Source organism: Oculina patagonica, chromosome 10 (genome assembly GCF_052425735.1).
Source record: "Oculina patagonica isolate OP01 chromosome 10, crgOcupat, whole genome shotgun sequence".
Lineage (NCBI taxonomy): Eukaryota > Metazoa > Cnidaria > Anthozoa > Scleractinia > Oculinidae > Oculina > Oculina patagonica.
In genome coordinates this window covers 23097789-23111942 of record NC_135767.1, presented here as the reverse complement: position 1 = coordinate 23111942, position 14154 = coordinate 23097789, and the positions used below count along the sequence as shown (strand labels likewise).

General features: G+C 37.2%; 2 protein-coding genes and 1 long non-coding RNA gene across 3 annotated transcripts; all 3 read left to right on the top strand.

Annotated features, from left to right (window-relative positions):
* Positions 1-128: 128 nt before the first annotated feature.
* Positions 129-2655, top strand: LOC144667462 (uncharacterized). Its single transcript, XM_078528883.1, has 3 exons — positions 129-331; positions 1103-1702; positions 1986-2655. Exons 1-2 carry the CDS (start codon positions 235-237, stop codon positions 1546-1548), a joined length of 543 nt encoding a protein of 180 aa, XP_078385009.1. The 5' UTR covers positions 129-234; the 3' UTR covers positions 1549-1702; positions 1986-2655.
* A 2524-nt stretch (positions 2656-5179) lies between these two features.
* On the top strand, positions 5180-12666 carry LOC144667457 (rabenosyn-5-like). The gene is made up of 9 exons (XM_078528874.1): positions 5180-5552; positions 6474-6574; positions 7457-7511; positions 7735-7896; positions 9586-9712; positions 10069-10126; positions 10415-10485; positions 11218-11304; positions 11847-12666. Exons 1-9 carry the CDS (start codon positions 5273-5275, stop codon positions 12382-12384), a joined length of 1479 nt encoding a protein of 492 aa, XP_078385000.1. The 5' UTR covers positions 5180-5272; the 3' UTR covers positions 12385-12666.
* Positions 12667-12731: 65 nt separating this feature from the next.
* LOC144628575 (uncharacterized) lies at positions 12732-13654 on the top strand. Its single transcript, XR_013566270.1, has 2 exons — positions 12732-12852; positions 13414-13654. It is a non-coding gene; the product is annotated as an uncharacterized LOC144628575 (long non-coding RNA).
* The last annotated feature ends 500 nt before the right edge of the window (positions 13655-14154 follow it).

Genomic DNA, 14154 nt, shown 5'->3' with positions numbered 1-14154 from the left:
ACGGATTGACATTCATCCTTTACCATTTGAAATTGTCGGCTGGCCCTGGATTTTGGTCTTACCCCCCCCCCTTACAAGAGCAATAAAGAACAACGAAGAGATTTAAAGTGCACATAAGTCTCTACATGAAACATAGTGTGTGTGAGAGTTAAATGTGTCATTCTTGTTTTGCAATATATTAGTAGCTTCAATACGTTAACTTCTTTTTATTCATTTTAGATTACCTGCCGCAAAATGGAATTTCAGACAACTTGGAAGTCTTTGTGTTTCCTTGTGATTTTCTTCATCCTGACCTGGCATGGCTGGCAAAATGGAACCAGCCAGTCACAAGGTACAGTAGAAGACATTATTGAGTAAAATTTGTTAGTTATTAGTTGCATGCTTGAAGTGATTAGGTGCCATTTCCAAAACAAAATACACCTTGCCTCTGAAGTCAGTCAACTGAGCTTAAGTTTCTGTTGGAGATTGTCCTATTATATGGGCTATATAGGTATGTGCTGCGGGATAGGGTATGGTTTTTGAGGTTCTTGGTCCTTAAATAGGGTATCATTTTTGCTCCTTTTGGCATTGTGTTCCCGGTGTGATCCTTAGATAGGGTACTAACCGTTCAAGTATTAGTTAAGCGATTTTATAAAGATTTGTGTTTTGCCGTGCGCAGTTGCCCGTTATTTGGGTCATCATTGAACGCTTCTCCTCCCCTTGAATAGGGTGTCATTTTTCGGTTTTGGGCCTTAAAAAGGGTTTCAGTTTTTGCTTTCTTTATCCTTAAAATTAATAGGGTCAGGGTTTAAGAACCTTTGCGGCACACCCCTATCCGTAATTTATGGGACTACCCCCCCCCCCCCCGGGAGATTGTAAGGAATACAGCATTTTGACTGATGTTTCAGCATTTTTTGGTAAAATTTAAAGGCTATATTATACAAGAATGGTTTGCTGTACATGCAGTATAAACCCTTCTTGTACTGCATCGAAAACATGAAGCTTTACCATTACCAAAGAAACTTGAAGCTTCTAAACAAAATTCTTAAGTCATGTTTATTGTTGGAGAGATTTTTGATACATAATTCACTTTTCAATTTATTTCATGCCCTTCAACTCTTAGATTCCTGGCTCAGACTGAATTCTCGTCCAGTTTGTTTTGGTGCGAGGGATGACGAGTATGGCAGTTTCAGTGTCCCTAACAGTGGCAAGATTGCGGGCTTTAAATTGGTTCACCTGAGTGGTTATGTGTCATGTGACACTAGCAGTGTCCGCAACTGGTGTTTCTGGGGCTGTGCATATAGTTATATTAATGTTGTCATAACAGCCTCTGACAATCACATCATTTTGCCACTGAGTCAGTTCTTTACACATGGTGGTGGTGGAACGTGGTTTAAGCTTCCCGGATATACCACACTCTCCCCTGAGATTGTCCTACCATTTTTCTCCCCTTATTGGGTCAACTCAGGACAAGAGTTCCGTCTGTGGTATGGCGAAGATTTGGTGGCTCACAATGAAACTAACAATGGAGGAAGAGTATGCTCTGATGTTTATACTCTCTACGTCTGATAACGTCCTGGCAAGTTTATTTGCAACTGAGCGCTACAAGCAGATTTCATGAATTCGTTTCATAATTGGTTGCCTTCTTAAGCTGCAGTAAATAACTAAGGTCTGATTGAATCGTAATAGCTACGCTTAGTCATTGATATTTTGCTATAGAGCGGTTTTCACTTGAGTGTCGAAAGTAAATTGCGTTTGCTTTGGTTTTGAATGACTACGCTTAGTGATTGGCTTAAAAATCTCGCGCCACTTTTTCAGCCAATCAGCACTAAAACCAAAACCAATCATGACTCACTCACGCACATTTTTCCGCGCTTCGTGCCAGCTTCCTGTATTTGCTTCGAGTTTTGATTGGTTCACTGGATTGTTTGTGCCTTTTGTGATTGGCCAGAGTAATTACTTTGGTTTTGGTTTTACGACACTCAATTGAAAACTGCTCTATGTAGTTTTAGTGCATGGAGAAAAAATTAATAAAAAAGGGAACTGTTTAAGGCCTAGAAGGGGGGGGGGGGAACTCGTATATGAAAGTGACGGGGATGCTCGCCGTCTCACTTTTTTTTGGAGATTTTTGGTCTCGATAAGGGTGTTCCGGGCAAAACGCCAATATTTTTAGCCATAATGGTCTCGTTTAGGGTTACACACGAAGAAATATACAAATATAAATTCCATTCTTAGTGTTTTGGTATCTTTTTTAGGGGTCAACAAAAGCTTGAGCTACACCCCGATTGGTCTCTTTTAGGGGTTCTTTTAAAAATTTCCAACCAGCATCCCCCTCCATTTCATATAGGAGTCCCCCCCCTGGGGGTTTAAGGTTAATAATTTTAATTTATTAATGTTTATTTTATTTATTTGCCACATAAGTAATAAAGAAGTATACAATAAAATAATTAAATTAATATAAAGTAAAAGTAGTTGGGGGGGGGGGGCAAAAAGAAACTACAAATTAAAGCTTATGCATGTTTCTGCTTCCCAGATTAACTAAGTTGACATTTTACAAATGATTTAATTAGGTGGTGCATGGCATTATGTCGTGAAATAGTAAGGTGGAAAATAAAATATATTAAATAGTTACGAATAGATAAGAAAATAAGAAAGCTGTTAAACGACTATTTTAATTCAATTGAAAATATTGGTTTCCTGCTCCAGATACATAGTTAAAAGGGGGTTAAAATTTTTTCAAACTCGGAGCGCAAATAACATTTAAAAGCGTGAGATATTTCGTCTGATATCATCCAGACTTCATCAGTCAATGAGGTGGTGTTTTTTTAAGATGAATGTTAAGAAGACATTTCAATGCCTCGGGGGAGTTAAAATTCTGTCATAAATTGGAGCTAATTCAAAAACCATTGTCTCTATTTAACAAAGGTTTTCTGAGTTTTATCTCAATGGCCTCTTTTACCCGGCGTTTAAAGTTGTTGAAAAAAAAAGGAGGGTAAAATCCCGTTCCTTGACACCTGCGTACACGTAAACCAAGATGGTTCTACCAAGATCTCCGTCTACCGTAAACCTACGCGCACGGATCAGTACCTGAACTTTCACTCAAACCATCATCTTCAACACAAAAGAGCGGTAGTTAACACCCTGATGCTGCTAGCTCAGACCTTGGTTACCGAAGACGAGGACAAAACAAGAGAAACCCAGCACGTGAAACAAGCTTTGAAAGTAAACAACTACCCAGATTGGATGCTAACAATACCGCATTCCAAGTCTGGAACGAAAGAGCCCCAAAACGAGAAGAAAATCTACGCTTCAGCGCCATACATCAAAGGAATTTCTGAACGCCTTCAAAGAGCGTTTAAGTCACACGAGGTCACACTTATTCATAAACCCATAAATTCCCTGAGGTCGCAATTGGTACATGTCAAGGACAAAACGTCCAATCTAAAGAAATGCGGCACTGTGTACCAGGTTCAATGTGAACAGTGCAACAAGGAGTACGTTGGCGAAACGTCCCGTTTACTGGAAACCAGAATGAAAGAACATCAGTCGAGGAACTCGTCAGCCATTCATGAGCATTGTCGACTGGAGGGCCACTCGGTAGACACAAGCAAGACAAAAGTGTTAGCCACCGAAATCAACACCTTTAAACACCGGGTAAAAGAGGCCATTGAGATAAAACTCAGAAAACCGTTGTTAAATAGAGACAATGATTTTGAATTAGCTCCAATTTATGACAGAATTTTAACTCCCCCGAGGCATTGAATGTCTTCTTAACATTCATCTTAAAAAAACACCACCTCATTGACTGATGAAGTCTGGATGATATCAGACGAAATATCTCACGCTTTTTAAATTTTATTTGCGCTCCGAGTTTGAAAAAATTTTAACCCCCTTTTAACTGTTTTAATTCACTTACTGTAAGGCAAAATGTCGTAGGCCATAATAATAATAATAATAATAATAATAATAATAATAATAATAATAATAATAATAATAATAATAATAATAATAAAAGATTTATATAGCGCCATATCCATGGCTCATGGCGCTTTACAGTAAAAATATTATTAGAAAGTTAAATTTACTTAAAAAATTTACATCAGTGATAAAAGGAAAAAACTAACAAATAAAATAGTTAAGCTGTAAAAATGGAAATAAAAACTAAGAATCATTAAAACCTTTAAATGAAAAACTAACTCATTAACTAACTAACTAACAAACTAATTAACTAAGTGACTAACTAACTATATATATATATAAGTGACTAACTTACATGTACTTCACGCAAATAAAAATAAAATGAGGGTTTTTGAGGAAATGATGTTTCTTTGCTTCGCACGATGCGTAGTCATACCATGAAAAAGGGTGATCAAATCTTTCTAATTTGGACTGGCAATTTCATGCTCAAATTATTACTTCCGCAATCACAAATGTCGGTGACGCATGCAAAGAAAAAAAAAACAGAATTTAATTTAATACAAAAATTGAAAATTCTGATGCGATTCAATAAGCAACATTTTCTCGCAAATTATGGAATAATTTTTTTCGAAATTTTTTTTTTCTACAAGCAAAACATTGATGTTTAAAATGAGATTTTGTAAATTCAAGCAAGTAATTATATTGCTTTAGATTATACCAACAGAAGCATGCTCAAGTGAAATACCAGACAATCTGTCCTCCTTCTAGCTGGAGATACGTGATTTGGATAAATGGAAAGAGCATGTTTTAATTAGCCCAAATACAAGTCACTCACCATTTTATCTCGTAAATGTCTATTTCACCATATGAGTTGTTTTGCTAAGGCCAGTTCGCTGACTGCGTTCTTCAACGGCAGTGTATTGCAATAAATTCTGCCACACTCTAACCACAGGAAACCCAAGCTCACGTTTCGACTTTCGAGCGTTCGATAAGGTAATCGGTTGTTGCGTAACACTAGGGACACACTAGACCATTGAGAATATTATAAGGCTCTGTATAGCTGTATGGTATTTGTTATCACTGGGTCGATTTTGCCGAATATATGCTTAAAATTCAGTAAATTAATACAAAATAAACTTACTTTTGCCATTTGCCCTGTCGTTTTCCCTCTCTTGCGTCTCAGTGACGGGTTTTAGTACATGCCCCTATATTGTGGGTGTGGTACCGTAACCGATTACCCCTCTTACCCAGAATTCTCCGAGGTATGAGATAATTCCCAAAACCAATATGGCGGCAGATGTTATGTTTACGAGTTGATCATAATAAAGAAGAAAAACAGCCTTAAACAACTCGCCTGTTGGTACACACGTGAATAATGGAGGGCGAAGACATCAAGGAGGGCTTTATCTGCCCCATGTGTATGAAAGATTTGGGGAACGCCACAGTTTTGCAAAAGCATTTTGAGGAGATTCATTCGGATGATAAGGACACCCTTCGTCAGATCCGTGGGATGTTCGGCAAGGCCAAGAGAAAGATTATGGATAAAATCGAGAGTTCTGAAGCAGATGGAGCAATTGTGGAAACTGTAGATGGCGCTCTTGAGGGACCTATTATCAGAGGAGTGGACCCGTTTCTTTGGGATCACCAAGAATTTGGTGAGGAAATATTAAGCAGTCTGAAGCTTATCTTACTTAAATTTACTTGTGCGTGGACTTTTAAGCTTATACATGTGTTTTAGAATAGTAATGGCAAGCCTTCGGCGTTGTCCTTTTTGTATGACGCGTGATTTTCTCTGTGCAGCGTGTGTGCAGATTATATTTAGCTTATCGTTTATCTGGAACACATTTTACCCAAATTTTTGAAATGGATTTGATAATAATAACTCGAGATATTTGAAACTGACACTGCATGTACAGCGAGGTCCATACAGAATAACGTTAACAGCTTTGAGTGTTAAAAGGTTTATGCGTACATGACTTATAATTTATGATCGCAGAAAAGCTGTAGAAACTAAGCCGGTGTAGTGCTTAGAAAATATTGAACCAGCAGTGAACCTCTGATTGGCTGAATTTATATATTGGACAGCACATAAGAAATCATAGCAAGTAAAATTGTGTGGTTGTTTATAGCAAAATTTTAGTGGTTTCAAAGTATGCTGGTATTTAGTGCTTTGGCTGTTTTGCTAAGCATGCACTTTGTAATACGTATTAAATTTGGTTTAAACACTTGTGCGATCTACTCAACCAGTTGGATGCAAAACCTACATGTATGCCAGGGTGCACTCCTTGTACATCCCACACCAAGGTTTTCTTTTTAAATGTATGCCAAGGCCCTAATGCTTAATCCATGCTGAAGATCTTCGGTGTAACCTTCATAAGATGCAGTCTGGCATGTAATACTCATGTTTTTCTGCAGTCCGTGCAAGTTGCATGTAATTGCATGCATGAAATTGCAATGCTTCAAATTCTCATTGGCTAATCTCATTGCTTTTGCTTCTTGAATTTTGGTTTTGCGACACCCAAATAAAAACTGCCCTAATGGCTTAAGACTGACAGTGTATTTCTTGTTATGACCAGGAGCCTCGAGGAGCAGATTTAGAGAATTCAGGGACAGGAGAGATGCAGAAATTGATAGATTTGTTGTAGAAACCAATAAGATCCTTATAAGACTAGAAAAGGTAAGCTATTTTAAACTGAACGTCCTAATAATTGTGCAGTTCAAGAAAATATCCATACCCACCCCATGGAAAATCATTAGAAACTCTGAGGGGGTGGGAGGCCTCGAAAGTCAAAGTTTTTAAAGGAAAGTACGAGGCTTACACCCGCTTACAGTGTTACGTGCATAGCTATCTCTCTACAACCATCTTTCGACATAGTCTTTCGACGTGCTGTTTGAAATGAGCCAATCAAAACCGATGCATACAGTGTTGGCTTCATGTAATGAGCCCACAAGTTCAGAAGGTCATGCTAGTGGGCTGTGATTGGCGGGTTTCAATTCGTGTTGTTTGTTTAGCACGTCGAAAGATGAATGTCGATAGAAAGCCGCTATGCATGTAACACTGAAAGCAGGTGTAATTGAATTTCCAGAGGGGTGGGGGGATTCAAACCAAAACTTCTTCTGTTTGAAGGGGATGGAACTTTCTGGAGCAGCACGTTACTGAAACAAGTAAAAGGTGAGCTACCGTGAGTAACTACCACAACAATTCATTAGGGCTCACTGTCAGTATTGTACATTCCAGCTGTTTTTTGTTTTACTGTATATAGATAATTTCCAACTCCCTTAACATAAAAGCATATTTATTGAATTAGGCACATGTCTATGTTGCAGGCCTAATTTCTTTCAGGTTAATTTGTTTCCAACCTAGTAGATTTGTCTGTTTCAATCTAAACATAACACATCTTAACATAACACTTATATACTGCATAAAAACAGTAATGAATTCATCCATTAGAAATCCCATCTTTGGATCAAGTATTTGTTATTTTATGCTGTTTAAAAATTTTGTTTACAACTTATTATGTCACATGTTGTTAACAGATTATTTTTTGATAATCTTCAGCTGTTAAGATCTGGAGTCCATATTTTGGATTCACCTGCAAGACCGGGACGAAAATGTGAGTATTAAATAATTTATACAGTCTCAACCAAAATAATCATATTTAATAAAAGCTTTATGCTCTTATTAGAACAAAATAGCACTAATTTTATAATAACATTTATTAGCAAATTATAAGTTCATTGTTGGCAAATAAATTGAAGAAAGTGGTTCACTTAGTATAGATGTAGTCTGTTGTGAACATAAAATTTGAGTTTCCACTGAATTGGATTTTTTTGCAGCTCTAGAAAGAAGTTTGGTTCCATGGATAGCAGATAGTGAAGTAAAGTTTTGTCCACTTTGTAAAAAGCAGTTTAATGTTGCTCGACGCAGGCATCACTGCAGACTCTGTGGAGGAATAATGTGCGGAAAGTGTTCAGCATTTGTGTCCGTTTCGTTTTCAAGTAAGAGCTGTGTATGATGGTTGCATATTTTATTTTGATTTACTAAACCATGCCATAATTACTATAAACTTTACCATACATGTAAATCTTCTAATATTTGTACATGCTACATGTAGTCTCCCTTTTTGGAGAAAGAAAGGAAAGGGAAGTGTCCCTTTCTGGAATTTCACGAGTAATACTTTGACTGGACAGGTGTCTTAGACATGAAGAATGCTTGATGACTGACTAGTTCACAGCATTCTCTTATTACGAGATCTTGCTGTTTTAAAGGGACAAACTGGTCATTCTATAAAAAGCAACATTTTCTTGATGTTGCTCAGAGGGGTGTGATGTGATGGACGTATACAAAACATGGACCCGGGTCCATGGACCACCCCTGTGGACCCGGTCCATGGACCACCTTGTGGACCCGGTCCATGGACCACCCCTGTGGACCACCCCTAATTTTCGAAAGAAAATCAAAGTGTAGAATGGGGACAGGGTATGAATTGACGGCAGGTACTAAAACACAAAACAACGAAATGAAACAAAACCAAATTAGCGAAACCACTGAAACGACCAAAACGAAACCGCCGAAACGGTTGAAACGAGCGAAACGAAACATATTCAACTAGGACTCCGGTTAGTCTGTTTACGGTTAGCTGGTAAAGGTTTTGCTTGTTTCGGTGATTTTGTCTTGTTGTCTAGCAGAGTATTTTACTAAGCAAAAGGCAATTATGAAGGCTTTAGGTCGGGTAAAAATATTGACAATATTTGATTTAAAAAAAACTGTACATTCGGCGGTTACATGCAATGTCTGAGACATGTCTAGATTTTATGCAAATTTGATCCGGTCACGTAATCAAACGTAAATATTCTTACGGCAGATTCTCTGTTTTTAAACATCGTTATTCTTTTGAAATAGATTTATAATGCTACAAAGAACTAAAACGAAATCTTCTTGTCTTTTGAGGCCGACTGTAAACAACGAAACGTACCAAAAATGAATATATTATGATTGCGTGCATGATCTATAATTTGCATAAAATACAGACATTGAATTCCCTTGGGGCCACATCGCACGTTCAAATTTTAGCGCTGTGACAGCCATGCTTTGAAAGAGCCAATCAAAAAAATTGAATTTTCTTACTTGGTCAGATCTCGCCTTCCGGCTTCGTCTACCCGCGAGATGCGGGAACGAGATTACTGTTTCAGTTGTTTCGGCGGATTCGTTTTGGTGGTTTAGCTTGTTTTGGTCTTTTCGTTTCGGTGGTTTCATTTCGTTGTTTTGGGTACCTGCCGTCAATTGATTTTCTTTCGAAAATTAGGGGTGGTCCACAGGGGTGGTCCATGGACCGGGTCCACAAGGTGGTCCATGGACCGGGTCCACAGGGGTGGTCCATGGACCCGGGTCCATGTTTTGTATACGTCCGTGATGTGATAGCTTTTTGAATCAACCTTTAGTTAGTTATAAATATTTTAGTAATAAATAATGAACTGCAAAATTTCAAGTAAGGAATGTTCAATTCCAGTAACGTTGTTAGTAAAGGGTTACTTCTGTCGTTTCAAAAGACCATTTAAAAAGGCATCATGCACACAAAAAGACCAGGAGGCTGGTTTTGTTTTGTAGAGACTTGATGGATATACAAACTGTCAATTTCTTTGAAAATAATCCTGATCTGTGATCTCTAAAATTGCCCTCTCTTACAGTCAGTGTGTTAAAACTGGATCAAGCTGGTTCTCACAGCCTCCCCAGGAGATCAAAAGGTCATTCAAAAGATGATTCAGAAGAAGCTGGGATTCGTGCCTGTCAGGCCTGTATGGATTGTTTAGAAAGGTAATGGCAGTTGGAAATTTTAAAAAAGTCCAATTGGGATATTAAGAATAATAATACTGTTAGAGAGACAAAAGTACAAATCGCGACTTCTCGAACCCCCAGGGGACTGTTGCTTCGAGAAATCCAGAGGTTTGAGAAATCGGGAGTAAAATTACAGAGGAGTACACTGTACTATTCAAGGGTAATGAAAAATTAATTGGTTCGAGAAATCTGGAGTTTCGGAAAACTGAGTGTTCAACAAAATGCGATTCTACTGCAGTATTATTAGAACTCATGACTCATATGATTCTCACTGAAGCATGCAAAGTGTTGCTTGTTTTTCTCATAATAATTATAATATTCTGATAATTATATAGATATGATAAACAAGAGAAAGAAAAGAAAACCAAGCCAGCAGTTGTTCAGCTGTATGGGGTATTTATAACAATTAAAACTAATTTTATATTGCTTATTTAAGAATGAAATATTAACTATTTAATTGTATGTGAAAGGCAGGGTTAGCTTATGGAACATGTGCAATGAGAGTCACACCAACAACAGTAAAATTGGTTTTTATACATCACTTTGTTTATAGCCCTCTATCAGGAACCTTCGATGGCTAATGTTGCCATCATCCTTTAAAAGGGGCTTATTATCTATGTTGAGATTATCATTATTTTATTAGTTTAATATAATTTATGCTCCATATGATTTGTTTTGCAGAAAATGAAGAGCTGTATGGCTGAGGCAGAATTGTTACAACCTGTTTACACCAAAATGGCTGATTCAATTAAGTAAGGATTATAATTTTTAGCAATAATGGTTTTAAAATTGATGGTTTAAGATAATAAATTTCATTCAACAGTCTGTGAAACATTAATAAACATACTGTACTTTCATTTAAAAATTTTTGGTTGGTGCAATTGCCCCCAGGACTGTTTCTTGGTTTCAATCTTAAAGTAACCTGCTTTGACCTAAGTTGGAATTAGGGCCTCTTTACATGTAGTCGAGATGAGTTTCGTCCCAGGATGAAAAAAATTTTCATTAAATGTGAGCGTGTTCATCCGGGGATCCCAGGACGTCCTGCCCAAGTTGAATTCATCTCCCCCGTGCTTAGATTACATTACATTTCATCTCGGAAAGGCTGTCTACATTGTGTCATGTTTCATCCCAGGATGACATTTCATCTCGGTGCTCAGGACAGGGGCAAAATCGTCCCTGGATGAGTTCATCCTGGGACGAAATTATGTAGACAGCAACAAGAAAATGACCAGACACTGAGATGAGTTCATCCCAGGACGAAAACTCTCATGTAAAGAGAAAAATTCTGATGAGGTGTTTTACTAGCAAGACCAGTTTAATAGCGAAACTAAGATACATAGTTACCGTACATCCTTGATCACCACCTCCCAATGATGCTTTTTTAGGAACAATAATTACAATAACTTACAGTAATAAGCTAGCATTTGTTTGTTATAAAACATTATTTTTGGTAAGTTTTTTTAATTTTATAATTATCTCAACAGTTTAGGTGATATCCAATATGATTTAGAAGAAGCTGCTCATGTCCGTGCTAAATTACTGAAGATGTATGAATCAGTGGACATTATAAGGTAATTTGTTACAGATTACAAAATTAATTTGTTTGTACATATTAAAAGAACAATGTATGAGTCACAATTTTTTTAGCTGCTAAAGGAATGCAGACAAAAAATGTTAAACCTTTTGTTAAACCTTTTGTTTGGTACAAAATTACAGAAGTACTGTATATTGGGTGTTACATGAACCAGCCAGTCTTTGTATTTTGACACTCCAAGGACCGCGGAGAATTTTTCCAATTATTGGGGGAGGGGCTGACTAGTGACTTGAAGCAGGGGGCTTTAGAGACTCTTCTCTTAGCAAGTCTTTATTTTTTCGGAAATATTGGGGGGGGGAGGGGGCTAAGCCCCCCAGTCTCCCCCCCCTGGCTCCGCGGTGGTTGCTCTAGAACTATCAAACTTGGTAGCTCACAAAGGAAAAGAAAATGAATTGTTTGTAACAGTCTGTCTTACTGTTGACTTTTTTTGACAATTTGCAGTGGTTTCAATTAGTGCTAAATACTCTCCTGAATCTTAAATAAAATAAAGTGATCTTAGTATTTTTTCTATATCTGCAGTAAAAAGATAGCAGCATTGGGCTCTCAGGCTGAGAAACCTCCAAGTCCTCATACATTAAAACTACAAAAAGGCATCAGGGCTTATGCTACGGGATACTTACAGGAGAACATGTTCACTCTTCCAAACCTACCACCAATCGACAAAATCAACAAACTTCAAGAGGAAAGAGCAAACTCGCTGGCAAGAAAAGCTGCCGAGGAGAAGGCGCAAAGAGAACGAGCCATGCAAGAAAGATTACAAGCTGCAAAGCTACGGCAAGGTCATCAGCGACAAGGAAGCGGAGATTTCAACAGAAATGAGCCTCCAGGCAAAGCAAAGACTGTTCAGCAGACTCCAGAGACTATTGTAGGAAATGGCTGGGGTCCAGTCCCTATCACACAAGGCTCTTCCCCAGACCCCATGCTGCAGCAAATTGACATTATAAAAAGTTATATAACACAAGCAAAACAGCAAAGAAAATTTGATGAAGTTGAAATGCTTGAAAGAAACTTAATGGAACTTGAAGAGGAATACATACGACAGCATCAGGGGAGATAGCAAAGCAGTGTTACCATGTAGGGGTTTTTAATGTACAGTTATTTTTGTATTGGGCGATGTTATATAATGAGTTAACGAATATTTTTTATTGAATTTGTTAAAACCATAATAGAAAATAATTTTTTATCATTGTTAATTTTGCAGATGACCAAAAATCTGACTGCACATCCTGAATAGTTTATATTTTCTAATTTCATTTAGAATAAAAAAAAATTCCAGTTATATCATTTTTTTCTTATAATTCCATCACTTTAAAGTCTGGGAATACAGACATATTTCTGCTGGTATTTCTGTATTTCTGCCAAAAGAAATTGGTGGAATGAAACTACAGGTAAAAATCTGCCTGTATTCGCAAGCTAATCACTTCATAGTATCACAAAATATAAATTTATTCTAACTTGTAACTTGAAATTAACCCAATAATTAGATAATTATAATTTTGTTACTGCACTTGCATGATACATTAAAGTGCCACTATGATCAAATTTTTGATTTCCATTTTTTTACATTTTCGTGTACACCGTACAATAAGACTTTTTTACTCATCCTGCCAATTTTCAATTCATTACGAACATCAGAAGTCGTTTTATTTTAACGTTTATTTCCGATAATTTACGGCCGCCATTAAACAACCTTGTTCCAAGGCTTGGTTGCGAATAGGGAGAAAGTGACGTCAAAGGCTCCAAAATACCTCACGGGTTGAAATAACAATATGTATTTAAAATCACGCGAAAAGCAACAAAAACTTTGGACTTGTTTTTCGTGCAATCTTCTATGCTGATTGTTATTCTAATTTTAACCCGTGAGATATTTTTGAGCCTTTGATGTCATTTTCTCCCTATTCGCAACCAAGCTTTGGAACAAGGTTGATTAATGGCGGCCGTAAATTCTCTGGAATAAATGTCATAATAAAACGACTTCTGATGTTCGTAACAGATTGAAATTTGGCAAGGTGAGTAAGAAAGTCTAATTGTTCACGACAATGTAAAAAAATGAAAATCAAAAATTTGATCATAGTGGCACTTTAAGAAGGTTTTTATTTCAATGTAGCAACTAGACAATAATTATAGAGTATTGCCGATAAGTTATCAATTGAAATCTTTTCTCACAGACAAATTATAAAATATTGTGGGAATGTAAGACTACAAGCCGTTCATTATATTTTGGCAAATCTGCATCACTGTGCAGGACTGTATATCCAAATGGAAATATGAATGATGGCTTGTGATGGAAGTTACATTCAGGAGCCCAATAAAAAGTTATCATGTCAGGTGAACAGTGTGTTTAAGAATCCATTTAATAATAATTCACAAAGGTTTTACAATCATTATTGTATTTTTAAATTATGCAGAGGGTTGCAGGGCTGCAAATAATTTTCTTCACTTGAAAGGACACATGTTCTACTAAGACACCATCTTGGTCGGACAAAACAAAATTGTGGTCAGACAGATTTTTATTCATCGTTGCCATAAAATGATTTACGATCAAAAAATTGTCCGGACATCATGTCCAACCACACTTGGGATTTCGTCGGACATAAGCAAATTTTGGTCGGCCAATGTCCGATGACCGACTGTTATTTGCAGCCCTGGGGTTGGACCAAAACAAATCTGATTTAATCTTACAGTACCAGCCTGAAAACTTACATCCCTGTTTACACAAGATTCTTCCCACTCTTGAGAAATGTCTGAAATTCTTCCCAGGCAAGTAGTTTTAAACTGATGACTGTGATTCATTTCTACAGTACTGTATATCTTAAGCCTGATTCAC